The following is a 20853-nucleotide window of genomic DNA, read 5'->3' as shown; positions in this document are numbered from 1 at the left end:
CCGCGAGTTCAACGCCTCGAAGTTGCGCGTCAGGATGTACTTGTAGTACTTCCTACGGGGAGGTCGGTGGGACCCAGGCGTCCGGGTGCCTTCCTTCCCCCCCACTTCCCGGGGAGGACCCAGGTGTCCGGGTGCCTGCCTTCCCCTCCACTTCCCGGGGGACCCAGGCGTTCGGGTGACCCAAGCACCCAGGGGACCCCGGCGTACGTCCGCATGGGACTGAGCTCCACCGACACCAACTCCAGTGGAGCCCAGTGCCCGGGTGCACCCTTTTCCCACGGATCCAGGCGTCCGGGTGCTTCCCGTCCCACCCCATCCCGAGGGACCCGGGCGTCTGACGTACTTCTGCATGGGGCTGAGCTCGACACGGACGATGAGCTCGGTCTTGGCCGGCATGTTCTTGAAGACGTCGGCCTTGAGGCGCCGCAGCATGTGGGGACCCAGCAGGTCGTGGAGCTTCTTGATCTGGTCTTCCTTGGAGATGTCGGCAAACTCCTCCAAGAAACCCTCCAGGTTGCTGGGGAGGGGGGGACAATGTGACGTGGAGAGGGGCGCAGGGACACGGGGATGGGGACGTAGACGGCCACGATGTTGGGAGATAGCCGGGACGTGGTGGGGTGAAGTGGCACGGGGATGGCCATGGCATGGGGCACAGTGGGGGACGGTTGTGACACAGAGTGACACAGGGACGGCTGTGGGATGGGGGACAGCTGTGACGCGGGGGGACACAGGGATGGGGGGTCGGCTATGACATGGGGAGCTGCAGGGACAGCCATGATGTGGGGTGAAGGGGCATGGGGGCAGCAGTGACACGGGGGGACGCAGGGACGGTTGTGACATGGAGGGACACAGGAACGGCTGTGGGACGGGACACACGGGGACAATCGTGACATGGGGGGACAGAGAGAGAGGCAGGAACAGCAGTGACATGGGGGGACACGGGGACAGCCATGATGTGGTGGGGCACAGGGGCATAGGGACATGGGAATGGATGGAAGGGACCCCACAGGAGGGGAGGGGGACACCAGGGGACACAGGGTGGGGGGACGCAGGAGCCGCAAGGACACACCAGTGACAGAGCGATGCGTGTGGATGCAGGGGGGGACAGGGGGACCTCAGGGCAGGGGAGGGGACAGGAGGGGACACCGGGGGACACAAGGGGACATACTTGAAGCGCTCAGGAGTGAGGAAGTTGAGGAGGTGGAAGAGCTCCTCCAGGTTGTTCTGCAGCGGGGTCCCCGTCAGCAGCAGCTTGTGCTCGATCTTGTACCCGTTCAGCACCCGAAAGAACTGGGGGGGGCGTCACCCACGGACCCCAGCGTCCGGGATTGACCCCCCCCGATCCCACCCATGGACCCCAGCATTTGGGAGCGACACCCCACACACACCCCCAGGGCACCCACAGACCCCAGCGTCCGGGAGCAACCCCTCTGACCCCCATCCAGGCACCCATGGACCCCAATGTCCAGGAGTGACCCCCAATGCCCCCCCCCCAAGGCACCCATGGACCCTGGCACCTGGGAGCAACGCCCCAGGGCACCCATGGACCCCAGGATCCGGAGGCAACCCCACCACGCCCAGGACTCCAGGATCCGGGAGCACCTCCCACCCTCCCAGGGCACCCACAGACCCCGATGTCCAGCAAACGTCACCCCCCAACAGCACCCAGGGGACCCAGGCCACCTGGGCACCCCTTCCCCAGGGACCCAGGTATCTGGGTGCCCCCCCTCCCCAGGGACCCAGGCATCCAGGCACCTTGGACTGGTTGTTCTTGAGGCGGTGGGCCTCATCCACCACCAAGCAAGCCCAGCGGATGGAGCCCAGCGCCGCCTGGTCGATGGTGATCAGCTCGTAGGACGTCAGCAGCACGTGGAACTTCACCTGCGCCTCCCGCTGCCGCGGCCGTCAGCACCCATGGGTGTCCCCCCCACCCCGCCGGAGGACCCCCGCGGCTGGGGCACCCCGACCGACCCCCTGCACCACCACCACCCTGATCCCCCAGGACCCCGGTGGCCGGGGCACCCCAAGCCCCTGCACCTCCACCACCTTGACCCCCTGGGACCCCAGTACGAGGCCACCATGTCACCCCAACCCCCCCAGGACCCCTGTGTCTGGGATACCCCAACCCCCCAGCACCCTGACCCCCCAGGACTCCCACATCAGGCCACCCCAGCACCCTGACTCCCTGGGACCCCCAATATCCAGGTTACCCCAACCACCCCTCAGGGACCCAGGCATCCAGGCCACCCCCTGGTACCCCCAACCCCCCCCCAGGACCCCTGTGTCTACATCACCCCCAGCACCCCAACACCCTAGGGACCCAGGTGTCTGGGTGCAGCCCCCCCCCCACCCTAAAAGGGACCCAGGCGTCCGGGTGCAGCCCCCCCACCCCCAAAGGGACCCAGGCGTCGGGGTGCAGCCCCCCCACACCCTAAAAGGGACCCAGGCATCTAGGTGCAGCCCCCCCCCCCCACCCTAAAAGGGACCCAGGCGTCCGGGTGCAGCCCCCCCACCCCCAAAGGGACCCAGGCATCGGGGTGCAGCCCCCCCCACCCGCCACCGAGGGGACCCCAGCACCCAGCTCACCTTCATCTTGAAGGCCTTCTTGCCCCCCTTCATGGCGTTGTCATCGAAGGAGAACTCGTTCTCGCGGATGATGGCCCGGCTGTCCTTGTCCCCGGTGTAGGTGACGACGTAGAAGGCGGGGGCCCACATCTGGAACTCCCGCTCCCAGTTGATGATGGTGGAGAGCGGGGCGCTGACGAGGAACGGGCCCTTGGTGTGGCCCTGGGGGACAGCGCGTCACACGGGGACACGGGGACGGGGCCCTTGGGGGACGTGGGGACAGTGTGACACAGGGGGATGGGGGGGGGCGGCGTGGGACAGGGTCCTTGGGGGACATGGGGACGGTGTGGCACATGGGGACAGTGCGGAAGGGGGCCTTGGAGGACGTGGGGACAGCGTGGGGTGGTTGTAGGGGTATGAAAATGCCTCCGGTGGCAGTAAGGCCCCAGGGATGCCCGTGGGGACACGGGCAGGGACACGGTGACACCCCAGGTTGGCTGATGCCAGCAGCGGGTGATGCCAGAGCCCACGTGGGTGACAGTGAGGCCAGGCAGGTGACACCAGCATCAGGCAGGTGACACCGAGGGCCAAAGGGGAGCCCGGGGCCAGGCAGGTGACACCAGTGGCCAGGTGAGTGACACCATGAAGCAGGTAGGTGACACCAGGAGCCAAGTGGGTGACACCAGGGACCAAGTGGGTGACACCAGGGAGCAAGTGGGCGATACCAAGGCTAGGTGGGTGACACTGGGGGCCAAGTACAAAACACCAAGGCGAAGTGAGTGACACCAGGGCCAAGCGAGTGACACCAGGGACCAGGCAGGTGACACTGGGGGCCAAGAGGGAGACACCAGGGCCAAGTAGAAAACACCAAGGCCAGGTGGGTCACACCAGGGCCAAGCAGGTGACACCATGGACCAGGCAGGTGACACCAGGGACCAGGCAGGTGACACCAGGGACCAGGCAGGTGACACCAAGGCCAGGTGGCTGACACCAGGGCCAAACGAGTGACACCAGGGGCCAAGAGGGAGACACCAAGGCCAGGTGGGTGACACCAGGGACGAGGTGGGCAACACTGGCGACCAAGAGGGAGACACCAGGGCCAAGTAGGAAACACCAAGGCCAGGTGGGTGACACCAGGGCCAAGCAAGTGACACCAGGGCCGAAGGAGTGACACCAGGGACCAGGCGAGAGCGACCTCACCTCCTTGTAGAGGGAGTAGAGGAAGACGATGGTCTGGATGGTCTTGCCCAGCCCCATCTCGTCGGCCAGGATGGTGTCGGTGCTCTGGGCCCAGGAGAAGCGCAGCCAGTTCAGCCCCTCCAGCTGGTAGAGGTGCAGGGTGCCGCCCGTCGCCGTGATGAACCGCGGCTGCGTCTCGTACTTCACCGTCGGCTGCCGGGGAGAGGGCGTCAGTGGGGGGCGGACCCAGGTATCTGGGTGTTCAACCCCCCCTCCAGGCACCCTGGGGGGTCGCTGATGCCGTGAAGGTCCCAGGGGACCCAGGGTGGTCAACCCCCCCCGCCAGGGCACCCAGGCACCCCAGGGGGTCACCGATGCCCCCAGGCATCTGGGGGACCCCAGGGATGATGGAGGGGACCCAGGCATCCAGGGTGGGGGGGACCCAGGCGTCCAGAGGACTCAAGGGTCCGATGGGAGGGGTCCATAGGGGGGACCCAAGGGTGCGGTGGGGGGGACCCAAGTGTCTGGGGGGGACACCCAGGTGTCCGGGCACTCACGTCGTTGGTGGGGGAGTCGGGGGGTCCCTCCCCCGGCGTCTCCTTCTTCTTCTTTTTGTAGCGCCGGGGCTGCGCCGGGTCCTCCCCCATGAACACCTCCCTGGGGACATGGCGGGGGACAGAAGGACATTGGGGGAACAGGAAACGAGGGGGCCACAGAGATATGGGGGGACATGGTGACACGGTGGGCGACAGGAGGAACAGGGACACCAGGGAGGACGGGGACACGGGGGGACACAGCGACAGGGAGGGACACCAGGAGGGATGGGGACATGGCAGGGGACACAGGGACATGGAGGGGACAGGGGACACATGCAGACATGAGGACACAGGGACAACACAGGGACACACGGCAGCATGAGGACATCGGGGGACTCATGGGGACATGGGGGCACACGGCCAGTAGGCATGTCCCCATGTCCTCCTTGTGTCCCCATGTCCCCCTGGGTCCCCATGTCCCCCCCATCCCCATATCCCCAGCCTCACCAGTGCTTCCTGTAGGCATGTCCCCATGTCCCCCCATGTTCCCACATCCTCCTGTCCCCATGATCCTCACTGGTGCTTCCAGCAGGCATGTCCCCATGTGTCCCCAGTCCCACCAGTGCTTCCAGCAAGCATGTCCCCATGCTCCCTCGATGTCCCCCCATGTCCCTGTATCCCTCACCAGCGCTTCCAGTAAGCATGTCCCCATGACCCTCACCAGAGCTTCCAGCAGGCATGTCCCCATGTCCCCGTGCTCCCCCCGCGTCCCCACGTCCCTCACTGGCGCTTCCAGTAGGCATATTCCCGTGTCCCCACAGTGTCTCCCTGTCCCCTTGCCGTGTCCCCATGTCCCTTACCGGTGCTTCCAGTAGGCCAGCTTGTGGAGGTCGTAGTCCGGGATGGGCATCTCGTCCTCCTCCCAGGTGGCCTGGTCGTAGGGCAGGTCCCGCCACTTCACCAGGTAGTGGTACTGCCCCTTCCGGTCCACGCTGCGTGGCACGCCGTCACGCCCCGCACCGGGCACGCGGGAGACACCCGGCACCGCGGGGAGCAACAGGCACCATGGGGGCACTGGGTGTCATGGGGACAACAGGCACCCAGGGGACACCAGGCATCATGGGGCCAAGGGGCACCACGGAGGCAACGGGCACCCAGGGGACACCAGGTGTCGTGGGGACAACGGGCACCCGGAGGAAAATAGATGTCACGGGGGTAATGGGCACCGCGGGGACAACAGACACCTGCAGAACACTGGGCATCGTGGGGGCAACAGGCACCACGGGGACACTGGGCACCGCAGGGGCAATGGGCACCCAGGGGACAACAGGCACCCGGGGGACAATGGACGTCATGGGCATTAACGGGCATCGTGGGGACAACAGGCACGCAGGGGACAATGGGCACCATGGGGGCACTGGGTGTCGTGGGGCCAACAGGCACCCAGGGGACACTGGGCACTGCAGGGACAATGGGCACCTGGAGGACAGCCGGCACCATGGGGGGCAACAGGCACCATGGGGACACTGGGTGTCGTGGGGACAACAGGCACCCAGGGGACACTGGGCGTCACGGGGGTAATGGGCATTGTGGGGACAACAAGCACCTGTGGGACAATGGGCACCCAGGGGACATCAGGCATCATGGGGACAATGTACACCCACGGGGGACACCGGCCACCCAGGGACAATGGGCACCCGGGGACACCAGGCACTTGTGGGGACAATGGGCACCCACAGGTGACAGCCGGCACCCACGGGGACACCGAACACCCCCAGGGACACAGAGCACACACGGGTGACAGCAGGGACCCATGGGGACACCGGGCACCCATGGGGACACAGGGACAGACAGGACAATGCAGGGCCAGGCAGGGGTTGCCACGTGCCACCAGGGTGTGGGTGACAGCGGGGCACGTGGAAGGGTCACCTGAGTGACCAAGGGTCACCCGCTGTCACCGGCATCACCGGCTACCAGCAGGGAGACACTGGGGACACCCCCAGCGCAGGGGTCACCCAGGGACGTGAGGTCACCTGGGGACAAGGACACACAGAGAGGACATGGGGTCACATGGGGACATGGGGTCACCTGGGGACAGGGACACATGGAGGGGACACGGGGTCACTCGGGGACAGGGACACACGGACAGGACACAGGGTCACCTGGGGACACAGAGGGGGACGTGGGGTCACTCAGATGGGGACACACGGACAGGACACGGGGTCACCTGGGGACAGGGACATATGGACAGGACACAGGGTCACCTGGGGACAGGGACATATGGACAGGACACGGGGTCACCTGGGGACAAGGACACACAGAGGGCACGGGGTCACTCGGGGACAGGGACACACAGGACACGGGGTCACCTGGGGACAGGGACACCCGGAGGGCACGGGGTCACTCGGGGACAGGGACACCCGGACAGGACACGGGGTCACCTGGGGACAGTGCCCAGCTGCTCCCAATAGCGGAGGGGGGGCACCCATGGGTGCTGGGGGTGTCCCCAGAGGACCCAAGGGTGCCCAGAGTGTCCCCACGGGTGCCAGCAGTGTCCCCAACCCCCACCCAGGCGCTCCCCTACCCCCATGCTGATGCCACCCATCCCCTCCCAATTTGGGGGGGGGGGGGAAGGGGCCCGGGGGATCCCATGGGCACCATGTAGCACCCACGGGTGCTACCCTACCTGTGGTTGATGATGCGATGCACCGTCATCCACTCGGGTTTGATGCCGTAGCGGTAGAAACGTTCCTCCATCCCCCCGAAAAGGGGGTCCCCCCCGGCCCCCCGTTTCTCGCTCTTGGGGTCATCGTCCCCTGAGCCATAGTCGAGGGGGGGTGGCTCATCCATGTCGTTCTTGCGCTGGTAGTTGCGGTACATCACCAGGTGGAAGATCTCCAGCTGTGGGGGGGGAACGGGGGGGGACATCCCCAGATTAATTTGGGGGGGGGGGGGGGGAACCCCCCCCTGCTCCCCCCAGGGCTCCTGGAATGGGGGGGGTGAGGAATTGGGGTGCTGCTCCTTTCCCCCTGCCCTAGGGACAGGGGTGTCTTGGGGACCCGGGGGGAGCACTGCACATCACAGCGTCCCTGAAGTGGGGATGGTGGGGGGTCCCCAAGATTGGGGATTCCCCCCCCAAGGCTGGGGATATCGGGGTGTCCCAAATATCGGGGACCCGCGCCAGCTGGGGATATCAGCATGTCCCCAAGCCCAAAGACCCTCCCAGGCCCCCTCCCTAGATGGGTATTTTGGGGGGTCCAGACCAGCCCCAGGCCCCCCAGATGGGGATATCAGGGTGTCCCCAAGCCCAGGGACCCTCCCAGACCCCCCCAGCCAGGTATTTTGGGGTGTCACCAGCCCCAGGCCCTCCAGCTGGGGATACTGGGGTGTCCCCAGTGCTGGGGAATCCCCCACATCCCCCCTGCTAGGTATATCAGGGTGTCACCAGCCCCAGGCCCCCCCAGCTGGGGATTTTGGGGTGTCACTAGCTCCAGGCCCCCCAGCTGGGGATATTGGGGTGTCCCCAGTCCTGGGGAACCCTCCAGACACCCCCAGCTGGGGATACTAGGGTGCCCCGAAGACTGGGGACCCCAGTATCAGGACCCCCAAGCTGAATATATCAAGGCACTCCAATATCGTGCCCCCCCCGAGGGGGTATATAGGGGTCCCCCCAGTATGGCCACCCGCCCGCAAGCTGGGTGTATCAGGGCACCCCAGTATGGGCCCCCCCCCGAGGTGGGTGTATCAGGGTGTCCCCAATCTCAAGTCCCCCATACACTGGAGCCCCCCCCTCACATATCAGGTCCCCCCAACCTAGGTATATCAAGCCACCCCGATATCAGGGGGTAGATGGGGGTGCCCCCCCCTCAAGGTTTGGGGGGGGTACACATGGGGCCCCCCCATACCTGCAGCTCCTTGATCCAGGAGCAGTGCCAGTAGGAGAGCCCGACCCACTTGACGAAGAACTCGCGCTCCGAACGACCCTGCAACGCCGGGGGGGGCCCCTCGGGGGGGGGCCCCGGGGGGGGCGGCCACAGGGGGGGGCGGCTCCCCCCACCGCCAGTACAGGATCTTCTGTACTCGCCCCTTCAGCACCGGGCACTGCGGGGATAAAGCGGGGGACAGCGGGGTTGGGGACAGGGGGGACACGGGGACAGCTGTGTGGTCGTGTGTTGTGTTCTGTGTGTCATCCTGTCCCCCCCACCAGAACATCCAGAGCACCCCAGGGACGGGGCGGGGGGGGGCAGGTCCCCAGTCCAAGGGGTGGCTGTCCCCATTCTGTCCCCAAGGGGTGGCTGCAGCGTCCCTGTGCTGGTCCCATTGCCGTGGTTGTTCTCGTCCCTGTCCCCATCGGTTCCCGTCCCTGTCCCTATCAGGTCCCACCGCTGTCCCCAACCTTGAACCACCGCTGTCCCCACTCCTGTCCCCATCAGGTCCTGTCCCTGTCCCCAGCATTGAACCATCTCTGTCCCCATCTCCATCCTGTCACTGTCCCCATCCACATCCTGTCCCTGTCCCCATCCCCGTCCTGTCCCTGTCCCCCACCTTGAACCACCTCTATCCCCATCCTTACCCTGTCCCCAAACTTAAGCCAACCCTGTCCCCATCCTCACGCTGTCCCCACACCCATCCCTGTCCTCTCCCTGTCCCCACCAGGTCCTTGTCCCATCCCTGTCCCTGTCCCCACCAAGTCCCTGCCCCATCCCCACCAGGTCATCCCCCCACCTCCTCCCTCCCCACCCCACCCCTGTCCCCACTCTCCCCCGTGTCCCCGTACCGTGCAGCGGGGACAGAGCCACTCGCCGTTGGGGACCTCGGGCAGGGGGGGGTTGAGGCAGTGGATGTGGTAGGAGGAGACGCAGGCGTCGCAGCAGAGCAGCTCCCCGCCGTCCTTGCACACCCGGCAGTACTCCATGTGGTCGTCCTCCTCCTCCTTCTCCCCTTCCTCCTCCTCCTCTTCCTCCTCTTCCTCCTCCTCCTTCGCTTCCCACTGCACCCCCTCCTTCTCCTGAGTAACACCCAGCGTCAGGCACCCCAAACCTCCTGGGGATGGCCCCAAAACAGCACCCAGGGACACCCGAACCTCCTGGGGACACCTTGAGGGACACCCAACCTCCTGGGGATGTCCCCCAGGGACACTCAAACCTCTTGGGAACACCTTGAGGGACACCCAACCTCCTGGGGACAACCCCCAGGGACACCCAAAGCTCCTGGGGACACCCAACCTCCTGGAGACGTCCCCCAGGAACACCGAAACCTCCTGAGGACACGCCCAGGGACACCCAAATCCCCTGGAGACACACCCAAAACCACCCTAGGGACACCCAGGGACACCCTGAGGGACCCCCAAAGCCCTCTACCAGGGACCTCCACTACAGACACCCAAACTCCCCCAGGGACCCTCTAAACCCCTGTAGGATCCCTCCAGGGACCTCCCAAACTCCCTGAGGATCCCCTTAGGGACCCCCAAACCCTCCCAGGGACCCCCATCCATCCCCAACGATCCTCCTAGTGACCCCCAAAACCCCCCAGGGACCCCAAACTGTGCCCAGGATCCCCTTAGGGACCTCCAAACTGCCCCAAGGACCCCTAAAGCACCCCAGGGACCCCTAAAATGCTCCCAGGGACAGCTAAATCCTTCCCAGGGACGCTCAAACTGCCCCCAGGATCCCCTTAGGGATCCCCAAACTGCCCCAAGGACCCCTAAAGCACCCCAGGGACCCCTAAAATGCTCCCAGGGACCCCTAAATCCCTCCCAGGAACCCCCAAAACCCCCTCAGGATCCCCCTAGGGACCCCCAAGCTTCCCCCAAGATCCCCTTAGGGAACCCCAAACTGCCCCGAGGACCTCTAAAGCCTCCTAAGGACCACTAAATCCCTCCCAGTGATCCCCAAACCCCCTCAGGACCCCCCTAGTGACCCCCAAACTGCCCCAAGGACCCCTAAAGCCCCACAGGGGCCTCCAAAATGCTCCCAGGGACCACTAAATCCTTCTCCCCAAACCCCCCGAGAATCTCCCCTAGGGACCCCCCCAAGCCCCCACCCCGTCCCCCCCGTCCCGCAGCTCACGCAGTGGGGGCAGCTCCAGCGGCCCTCGGGCGCGCGGTCAAGCTCGGGGTCGAGGCAGACGAGGTGGTAGGCGCGGGGGCAGGTGTCGCAGAGGATGATCTCCCCGCCCTGCTGGCACACCTCGCAGTAGTCCTGGTGGTCCGTCTCGTAGCCGTCCCCCTCCTCCTCCGGCCCCGGCCCTGCGGGGATGCCACGCACCGCCCGCTGCCACCCGGATTGATGGGGGGGGGACAGGGGAGCGCCGGGGACAGGGGGATGGGGACATGGGGACACTGGGGGCACCCAGAGACGGGGGTGCAGGGGCACTGGGGATGGGGGGCACTGGGGATGGGGGCTGAGGGGCACTGGGGGCACTGGGGATGGGGGACACAGGGGATGGCAACATGGGGGTGCTGGGGATAGGGGCACTGGAGGATAGGGACATGAGGACACGGGGAATGGGGGTGCTGGGGGACAGAGGCATGGCGATACCAGGGGACAGGGACACTGGGGACACCCAGGGACAGGGGCACTGAGGATGGGGACATGGGGACACTGGGAACAGGGGTGCTGGGGGACAGGGACATGAGGGCACTGGGAACAGGGGCATAGGGGCATTGGGACACAGGGGACGGGGACACTGGGGACGGGGACATGGTGGCACTGGGGATAGGGGTGCTGGGGACACTACGGATGGGGCACCGGGGGACAGGGGCACTGGGGACACCAGGGGCACTGGGTGGATGGGAGCACTGGGACACAGGGACATGGTGGCACCAGGGACGCCAGCACACCAGGGGACAGGGACATCCGGAGATAGGGACAGTGGGGACGCCAAACACCCAGGAGAGACGGTGGGGACAGGGAGAGGGACATGGGGACACCGCTACACCCCTTGGAAGAAGCCAGGGGCTGGGGACTCCCCGGACGCCACCACCGACACGGGGAAGGGACTGAGGACCCCGCTCAGGGGGACATCACAGGCTTGGGGACCCCGGGTGACAACATGGGGACAGCGGGGAGTGGGGTGTCTCACCGTGCGCGGGCGCCGCGCCCGTCCCCACGGGGCCGCGCTCCCGGCTGAGGCCGGCGCAGGGGGCTGCAAGGAAAGAGGTTGGGGGGGACGGGACGGGACGGGGGTGTCACCCGGCATCCCCGCTGTGGGGTCTGGGGTGGGGGTGGTGGTGGCACCCGGGGACCGGTGACACTTGGGGACACTCACCCTTCTTCTTCTTGCGGCCGGGACGTCCTCGCTTGAGCTTCTTGAGGCGGGTGGTGGGGTCGGGGCGGGTGGTGGCACCCAGCACCCCGGGGCTCTCAGCATCCGACTCCTCCTCTGCCTCCCCCGCGTCCTCGCTCTGCCCGGGGACAACGAGTGACACCGGGGACAGCGGGTGGCATCGGGGGGACAAGGGGACCGGGAGACCAGGGGGTGAGGGGCACAGGGAGACATGGGGCCATAGGGACGGGTGCCACCGCCTGGGGACACTGGGGGACAGGAGGGGACCCAGGTGTCCAGGCACAAGCCCCCCCACCCCGTAGGGGACCCAGGCTTCCGGGCCCTACCGAGCTGCTCTTCTTGCGCTTGCCACCCAGGACACCCAGTTTGATTTTCAGCGGCGCCATCTTCCTCCCCTTCATCTTCCTCTTCAGCTCTGGCACCCGCGGGCTCTTGCTGCGTTTCTTGTGGCCGGGACCTGTGGGGGGACCCGGGTGTTTGGGGTGGAGGGGACACCCAGGCATCGGGGCACCCCCTTCCCCAGCCCCATGAGGACCCTAGGGACACCCCAAATTCCCCCAGCATCTTCCTAGGGACCCCCAAACCTCCTAGGGAATGCCCCAACCCATGCCAGTGACCCCCAAACTGGCCCCCAGATCCCCCTACAGACCCCCCGCCCCAAAAAGGATCCCTAAAGCCTCCCCAGGGACCCCCAAAGCCCCCGAGGATCACCCTAGGGACCCCCCAAACTCCCCAAGGGACCCTCGACCCATGAGGACCCAGGGGTCCGAGCACCCCTTCTCCAAGCCAGGCAAGGACCCAGGCATCCGGGTACCCCCTCCCCAAATCAGGCGAGGACCCAGGCATTCGGTGGGGGGACACCCAGGTGTCCGGGAAGGGACCCAGGCACCCCCCTCCCCAAACCCGATGAGGACCCAGGTGTTCGGGGGGAGACACCCACCTTTGCCTTCCTTGGTCTTGGCCTTGCGCAGGGGTGGCGGGGGGGCCTCGGGGGCCACGGCGGCCACGGCTGCGGACACTTGCTCAGCCACGGCGGCGGCAGCGGCGGCGGCGGCGGCAGCCACGGCAGCGGCGGAGCCTTTGAAGGGGTTGTTGGCGCTGAATTCCCGCCACTTGGCCCCCAGGATGGTCATCATCTTCGACATGGGGATTTTGGGGTTCTTCTTGGCGATCAGGGGCCTGATGCGGGGGGAGGGAGGGAGGTGGGCTGGGAACCTGGGCATCCAGGGCACCCAGGGACCCAGGTGACCGGGGGGAACTGAGGAACCCAGGCGTCTTAGGGGGCACCCAGGTCCACTGATGCTTCCCACAGACCTCTTTCACCCCGAGGTGCCCTAATGGCCCCCCACACCCCGAGGTGCCCCCCAAGATGTCCCCATAGTCCCCCAGGACCCCAAGGTACCCCTGTGCCCCCCCAGCCCTGTGATGTGTCCCCCCAACACCCTGAGGGCACCCCCAAGCACTCCAAGCTGCCCTAAAATCATCCCCACAAGCACCCTGAAGTGTCCCCCAGCACCCAGAGGGACCCTCCAGGATCCCGAGGTGCCCTCCAGGACCCCGAGGTGTTCCCTGTAGTCCCCCAAGACCCTGAGGAGCCCCTTGCACCCAGAGGGACACCCCCCCAGGATGCTGGCATGGCCCACAGCACCCCAGGGTGCCCCACCATCCCCCTGAAGTGTCCCCCAGCACCTTGAGAAGACCTAAAAGAACCCCCACCAGCACCCTGAAGTGTCCCCCAGAACCCAGAGGGACCCTCTAGGACCCCGAGGTGCCCCCCTCCATCCCCTCAAGGTGTCCCCCAGCATCCTGAGATGCCCTAAAAAGACCCGCACCAGCACCCTGAAGTGTCCCCAGCACCCAGAGGGACCCTCCAGGACCCCGAGGTGCCCTGCAGCCCCCCAAGGGTGCCCCCCCCCAGCCTCACCTCATGAACTGGCTGAAGGCCTTGTAGTTGGTGAGAGTGTGATAGTCCTCCTCAGTGAAGACATGGTCCACGTCCTCCAGCCCCCAGGCCCCCAGCAACTGTGCCGAGGACTTCTGCTCCACCGCCTGCACCGGGGAGGGGGGGACACAGGGAGACACGGCCAGGCAGTGGGGGACACACAACAGAGACCAACACCAGGACATGGAAAGGGGGACAAGAAACACACAGGAACAGGGACAGAGACAAGGAGGAGACATGTCACCTGTCGGGTCCCCCGCAGGCCCCAAGACGGGACGCCCACGAGGACCTACATGGGCGACGGGACCCCCCACAGGCACCCACACAGCTGTCGGGACCCTCAAGGGCACCCATATGGGTGACAGGGCCCCCATGGACACCCACATGGCAATGGGACCCCCACGGGTCGGTCCCCACACAGTGACAGGACCCCCACGAGGACCCCCACGGGTGTTGCGACCCCCACGGGCACCAACACAGGTGACAGGACCCCCCATGGATCCCCACATGGATGACAGGACCCCCATGGGCCCCGACACAGGGATGGGACCCTCACGGGCACCCACATGGCAACAGGACCCCCACAGGCACCCACATAGGGCAGCACTGTGCGCCCAGGTGCTCCCCCCCAACCCACTGAGTACCCCCCACTCACTGGGTGCCTCCTGGCCATACCTTCACCTTCTGCCCCCCCTCCTCATCGGCCTTTTTCCGTCTTTTTGTTTTCTTCTCCTTCTTCTCGCGGTGCTTCCGCCGCCGCTTCCTGGCCGCCCCCCCGGAGTCGCTGCCGCCGCTCTCCGACTTCTCCCGGTACTCTTCCCGCTGGTATTCCTCCCGTTCCGACTCCAGCTCATCTTCGCTCACCTGAAACCACCAGCCAGTGCTCGTCCTTGGTGCCCATCACCCCTCTGCGGGGCCCATCAGCTGCCCCGAGACCCCCGTCAGCTGCCCCAGGACCCCGTCTGTTGCCCCCAACTCCATCAGCTGCCCCAAGACCCCGTCACCTAACCCTGTCACCCATTCCCAGACCCCGTCAACCGACACCAGACACCATCACCCATCCCCAGACGCCATCAGCCATCCCCAGGGCCCATCACCCCTCTCCAGGGCCTGTCAGCCACCCTGAGACCCCCATCAGCTGCCCCAAGACCCCGACGGTTGCCCCCAACCCCGCCAGCAGCCACGAGACCCCATCAGCTGCCCCCAGACCCTGTTGTTGTCCCCAGACCCTGTCAGCCACCCTGAGACCCTGTCAGTTGTGCTGAGTCTATCATGCATTCCCACACCCCGTCAGCCATCCCCAGACCCTGTCAGCTGCCTTGAGACCCCATCAGCCACCCCGAGACCCCATCCATCATCCCCAAACCTCGTCCATTGACCCCAGACCGTCAGCCACCCTGAGACCTCCATCAGTTGCCGCGAGACCCCACCAGTTACCCCCAAGAGTCCGTCACCCACCCCCAGACCCTGTCACCCACCCTGAGACCTCCATCCATCGTCCCCAGACCCCGTCCTCCATCCCCAGATCTCGTCCATCAACCCGAGACCCCGCTAGCCAACCCAAAAGCCCCATAAGCTGCCTTGAGACCCCATCAGGCACCCTGAGAGTCTGTCAGCCATCCCCAGACCCCATCCATCATTCCCAGAACCCGTCAGCTGTCCCCAGCCACCATCAGCCGTCCCTGAGAGTCTGTCACCTGTCCCCAGGCCCTGTCCATCATTCCCAAACCCTGTCACCCGTCCTCAAACCCTGTCACCTGTCCCCAGACCCTGTCAGCCGCCCTGAGAGCCTGTCACCCGTTCCCAGACCCCATCCATCGTACCCAGACCCCATCAGCCACGCCAGGAGGACCCAGGCATTCAGGCAGGGTGTCCCAGGGGAACTCACCAGTTTTTTCCGTTTCCGTGGTTTTCCAGGTTTATTTTCCTTCTGCTTCCGGGGACCCCGTTTCTTCTTCTTCACCCCCAGGGCCCCCTCGAGGCCCCGCAGCAGCTCGTCGTCACCGTCTGCAGGGACACGGCAGCCTGAGCCACGGGGACACACGCTGGCGGCGGACGGGGACGGGTGGCTGTGCGAGGTCCCCTCCGCAGCCGCTCGGACAGTGACATGCAGGAAGACAGGTCATGGGGACAGTCAGCTGCGCCAAGGTCCCCTCTGTGGCCACCAGGACAGTGACACACACTAAGACAGGTGACAGGGACGTGTGGCCAAAATGAGGCCTCCTCCGTGGCCACCAACCACTGACACACACAGAGGCGGGTGATGGGGACAGGTGGCCATGCTAAGGTCCCCTCTGTGGCCACCATGGTTGTGACATGCAGCAAGACAAGTAACAGGGACAGGCAGCCACACTGAAGTCCCCTCCACAGCCACCGGGACTGTGACACACACAGAGACGGCTGATGGGGACAGGCGCCCACACTGAGGTCCCCTCTGATGCCACCAGCCCACTGACACGCACAGAGACAGGTAACAGGGAACCACGCTGACGTCCCCTCTGCGGCCACCAGGATGGTGACACACAGCAAGATGTGTGACAGGGACAGGCGGCCACACTGAGGTCACCTCCATGACCACTGCCACGGTGACACGCATGAAGATGGGTGATGGCCACAGGTGGCCACACTGAGGTCCCCGGGATGGTGACACATGGGAAGGTGGGTGACAGGGACAGTCAGCTGCACTGAGGTCCCCTCCGTGGCTTGCTGACATGCGGTGAGGCAGGTGACAGGGACAGGCAGCCACGTCGAGGTCCCCTCTGGTCACGCACACAGGAAGACAAGTGACAGCCACAAGCAGCCACACTGAGGTCCCCTCTGTGGCCACCGGCCCACTGACACACACAGAGATGGGTGATGGGCATGGGTGGCCAAGGTCCCTTCTGCAGCCACCAGGACGGTGACATGCAGCAAGGCAGGTGACAGGGACAGGCAGCCACGCTGAGGTCCCCTCCACAGCCACCGAGACAGCGACACACAGCGAGACGGGTGACAAGGACAGGCAACCACACCGAGGCCCCCTCTGTGACCACCGGTGCACCGACACACACATGAAGACGGGTGACAGCCACAGGCGGCCATACTGAGGTCCCTTCCATGGCCACCAACCCCCTGACACAGACGGAGGTGGGTGACGACCACAGGTGGCCACGCTGAGGTCCCCGGGATGGTGACACGTGGGGAGGCGGGTGACAGGGACAGGCGGCTGCACTGAGGTCCCTTCCACAGCCACCAGCTCACTGACATGCGGTGAAGCAGGTGACAGGGACAGTGGCCCCACTGAGGTCCCCTCTGCAGCCACTGGCATGGCAGCAAGTCGGGTGACGGGGACAGGCGACTACACTGAGGTCCCCTCCACGACCACCAGTCCGCTGACGCACACCGAGGCGGGCAATGGCCACAGGTGGCCACGCTGAGGTCCCCGAGATGGTGACACACAGGCGGGTGATGGGGACGGTCAACTGTGCTGAGCATCCCTCCATGGCCACTGGCTTGCTGACACGCGCTGAGGCGGGTGACAGGGACAGGCGGCCACGCCGAAGTCCCTTCTGCGGCCACCAGCACAGCGTCACGCACGGAGGCGGGTGACGGGGACAGGCCACCAGGCTGAGGTCCCCTCCGTGGCCACCAGCCCACTGACACACACGGAGGCGGGTGACGGGGGACAGGTGGCCACACTCAGGTCCCCTCTGTGGCCAGCGGGTGACAAGGACGCACCAGCACCCGCCTTCCCCTGGCGGAAACGAGCCCAAAATCGGCCTCCCAAAAGCTCAGCACCGCAATTACCTTTTTATCCCAGTTTTTGACCCCAAACCAATTGACCTTTGGTTGGGCCTTTGAAGCAGAAACGTTTTGGGGAAAAACCCAACTTTTGGGGCAAAACTCAAGGATAATAAAACCAGCAGCCACAGCCCGAGGCCCCTCCACCGACGGTACTGCTCACACCATGAAAAAAAGGTAAAAAACCCACCAGAAATGGGATTTGGGGGCATTTTCCCCAAAGCCTGTTTTCCACCGTATTTGGGGGTGAAATTACAGGATTTTGGGGGATATTTGGGGTAATTCCATGGTGTTTTCCCCCACTGGAAATTCAACACCAACCCACCAAGCAGATTTCTACGGCTCCATGGCTGCCATGCCCAACGCTGGAGCATCATTAACGCTAAATTAATTAGCTTCGTGGGCGCCGTACCCTAAAATCCTCCTGGAAATGCCCCACAGAGGGGGGGGGGGTACCCCAAAAACGAGGCCCCCAACCGCCGGCATGACCCCCTGGGTTCTTTCTTCCCGTCTTCCCATGAGCAGGAGCCCCTTTTTCCTCCTTTTTTTCCCTAAAAAGCAACGAGGGATCAACTGCTCGGCACAATCGCTCCACTCCGGCTGACGGTCCCCAACCACCGGTAGAGGATTTCCCAGCTGCTCACCCCAGGGGACACCGGTGTCACCGTGACAGTGACCAACCGCTGGCAGAGGATTCCCCAACCACTCACCCGGGGGATGCCGGTGTCAGTGTGACAGGGACCAACCGCCGGCAGCGGTGGATTCCCCCCTCTTTGACCCTAAAAACGATCAACGGCTCGGCACAATCGCTCCACTCTGGCTGACAGTCCCCAACCGCTGGCAGAGGATTTCCTAACCGCTCACCCGGGGGGGACGCCGGTGTCACCGTGACGGTGACCAACCGCCAGCAGAGGATTTCCCAACCTCTTGGCCAAGGGCCACCGGCGTCCCCGTGACGGGGGCCACCGAGAATCCCCGAGGACCATCCCCGGGGCGGTGACACCTACATCCGTGTCATGGCCTTGGCTGTCCCCGGTGTTTTTGGCAGCCGGTCGGGGTGAAGCCCGGGAGAGGTGTCACATCTGCCCGGCGGCTCTTGCAACGAGCTGGCACGTCCTCAGCCTGGCGTGTGCGTGTGTCCCCCGCCGACGTCACCCGTCCGCCCCCATAAATCACAACCGGCGCTCGCTGACAGGTCCCAGCCGACCGCCGGCGGTCAGGGATGAAGCTCACCGCCGCCGCTGCCGCCGGGGAGGGAACCCCCGGTGTCCCCGAGCCGTGAAGGGAAGGCGGCGGGGGGGGGTCCGGGAGGGTGACGGCGGGTGCCAAGTTTGGCGTGGGGAGAGGAAGCAACACCCGGCGCCGCCGGGGTCACATTCCTGCCTAATCCCTTGGCACCGCCGGCCAGCCTGCTGCCAGACCGCTGCCGGCAGGGTCCGGGGACAGGCAACGCTGCCGGGACCACCCGGATAACGCCAACCCCCCCCCCGCTCTGGGCGTGCAGGGCCGTGGAGGGGGGGGCGATGCCGGAAAATGGTAAGGGGGAAAAAAAAAAAAAAAAAAAAGGCAACCAAAAAACCACCCCCACCCCCCCTTTTTCTTTTCCTGCTTTTTTCTGTGCCGGGCTGGATCCTGCCCTCCCTCTTCCCCCTCCACCAATTTCCCCCCATCACCACGTTGTTCCCCCCCCCCTCGCCCACCGTCACCTTCGGGTGCTCCCCGCAGGACACAGCCGCTCGCCGGGACGGGGCTCAGCCCCACCAGGCCTGATCCTGCCATTTTGGGGGGTGTTTCCCCCCTCAACACCTCTTCTTCCCCCCCCCATCCCATTCCTGCCCGCCCCCCCCCAAGACCAGCAGACATGCGCGGGGAGCCGGGGCGCGTTGGCAAACCATCAACGAGAATTTTCCACACACGTGACGTTCCCACTCCCCGCACCTCGAGAAAAAAAAAAAAAAACGTAGACACCCGGACAGGGAGGGGGGGTGGGTGATGGAGGGGGGGGAAAGGCGCACACCCGCTCGCTGCCTGCGCTGGTAGGCAGCTGCCAGACACAAAGCACCCCCCCCCCCCAACCTCGGGCAGCCACGGCTGCGAACAGGCGCGAGAAAAAGCCGGAAAAAAAAAAAAAAGGAGAAAATTAATGAAAATTAACAGCGAGCATGCAGAAAGGGGAAAAAGGTGAAAAAAACGGGAAAAAAGGAAAAAAAAAGGAAAAATCAAGAGAGGAGTGATTCTGCAAAAGGGGAGGAAAGAGTTTGAACAAAGAAAGAGGTGAGGCGTCCTCCAAAATGGGGGAAAAAAAAGGGAAAAAATGAGGCAAACGGCGCATCGAGGCACCAGTTTTTCCCACAGTGGAAAAAAATTGCCAGTTTGGCTCTTCTTGGGGGGTTTTACCCCGTTTTCTGGCTGGCCCCGCTGGTGGGGCAGCCGGCCGGGCCTTTGGTCCACAACTTGGTGACACAGTGGAAAAAAACCCTCAACTTTTTGCCTGGATTTTGGCTTTTTGGGGTTTTTTTAAATGAAAATTTGTCGGTGTGGGTGCTCCCCCCCCCTCCCAGCACTCAAACCGCCGCCGCGTCCCTGGTCGACGCCATTGTTCTCAGCCGGGACAGGCTGGAAATGGCAAAAATAGGGAAAAAAAGGAAAAAATAATAAAAAAAACCAACAAAAACCCAACAAGTTTCAGCTGCGGAGGAGGGGGAGGGGGTCAGCTTCCTGCTGGGGAAGTGGGGAAAAAGTGTTTTTTCACCTCAAATCCGGGGAACCCTGAGCGCCCAGCTCACTGTCCGGAGGGGGACGGACGGACAGACAGACGGAGGCTGGCCTCCCGCTGCTCCTGCTGCAGGGCGAAACATTAAAAATGTGCAATACTGCTGTTCTGGGGAGAGAAAGGTTAAAAAAAAAAACTATTATTGGTGCTATGGGTAGAAAAAATTTTTAAAAATGGGTATTAAGGCTGCTCTGAACAGAGAAAAGTTTAAAAAACCCCAGGTATCAGGGCTGTTCTGGGGAGAAAAAAAGTTTAAAAAAGTGAATTTGGGGGCTGATTCAGGGATGTCTGCTCAGCCCCACATGGAGCATTTGCAGGATTGGGGCTGCGGAGAGAAAAAATAATTAAAGAATTGCCAAAAAAGCCAAGAAAAAGCCAAAGGAAACGGCCAGGGAAGCAGCAGCAGCTTGGGAGGCTGTGCTGGGAAGTCAGATTTGCCTGTTTCAAAGCAGGTTTCGGAGGGAAAAGAAGTAGGGCTAAAACCCAAATTTACCCATTTCTGAGTTTTTCCGGAAAAGAGGGAACTCTAAAATCTGAATTTACCCATTTCTGAGCATTTTGGAGAGATCTAAAATCCAAATCTCCCCATTTATGAGCATTCGGGGGGGGGGGGAAGGGGGGGTGTCTCAAATCCCAATTTACCTACCTCTGAGCATTTTGGAACAAAGAAAGGGTTCTAAATTCCGAATTTACCCATTTCTGAGCTTTTCTGGAAAAAGAAGGGGTTCTAAAATCCACATTTGCCCATTTCTGAGCAAATGGGGAGTTCTAAAATCCAGATCTCCCACTTT

At 64.2% G+C, this 20853-nt stretch overlaps 2 protein-coding genes across 2 annotated transcripts in view; both read right to left on the bottom strand.

Moving 5' to 3' along the window:
• CHD3 (chromodomain helicase DNA binding protein 3) overlaps positions 1 to 15631 on the bottom strand; it is a gene marked incomplete at its 5' end in the record, with an annotated part of 37530 nt that extends 21899 nt beyond the window's left edge. Inside the window, 20 exon segments of the mRNA XM_052806580.1 lie at positions 1 to 52; positions 344 to 517; positions 1169 to 1290; positions 1756 to 1893; positions 2587 to 2787; positions 3766 to 3957; positions 4302 to 4401; positions 5141 to 5272; positions 6967 to 7181; positions 8186 to 8303; positions 8305 to 8381; positions 9058 to 9288; positions 10349 to 10527; positions 11364 to 11426; positions 11550 to 11685; positions 11894 to 12024; positions 12508 to 12746; positions 13492 to 13616; positions 14185 to 14373; positions 15398 to 15631. Of these exon segments, the coding sequence (XP_052662540.1) occupies positions 1 to 52; positions 344 to 517; positions 1169 to 1290; positions 1756 to 1893; positions 2587 to 2787; positions 3766 to 3957; positions 4302 to 4401; positions 5141 to 5272; positions 6967 to 7181; positions 8186 to 8303; positions 8305 to 8381; positions 9058 to 9288; positions 10349 to 10527; positions 11364 to 11426; positions 11550 to 11685; positions 11894 to 12024; positions 12508 to 12746; positions 13492 to 13616; positions 14185 to 14373; positions 15398 to 15631 (3048 nt within the window).
• A 1446-nt stretch (positions 15632 to 17077) lies between these two features.
• Positions 17078 to 20853, bottom strand: part of LOC128150408 (basic salivary proline-rich protein 1-like) — a 10669-nt gene continuing 6893 nt past the window's right edge. The window contains exons 8-9 of the mRNA XM_052806579.1: positions 20076 to 20170; positions 17078 to 17242 (exon numbers count right to left, since the gene is read on the bottom strand). Coding sequence (XP_052662539.1) covers positions 17078 to 17242; positions 20076 to 20170 — 260 coding nt within the window. The remainder of the gene's footprint in view (positions 17243 to 20075; positions 20171 to 20853) is intronic.

This window comes from Harpia harpyja, chromosome 13 (assembly GCF_026419915.1).
Source record: "Harpia harpyja isolate bHarHar1 chromosome 13, bHarHar1 primary haplotype, whole genome shotgun sequence".
In the NCBI taxonomy this organism is placed as follows: domain Eukaryota; kingdom Metazoa; phylum Chordata; class Aves; order Accipitriformes; family Accipitridae; genus Harpia; species Harpia harpyja.
Note: the sequence above shows the minus strand (reverse complement) of the source record. Positions and strands in the feature narration are given on the sequence as shown.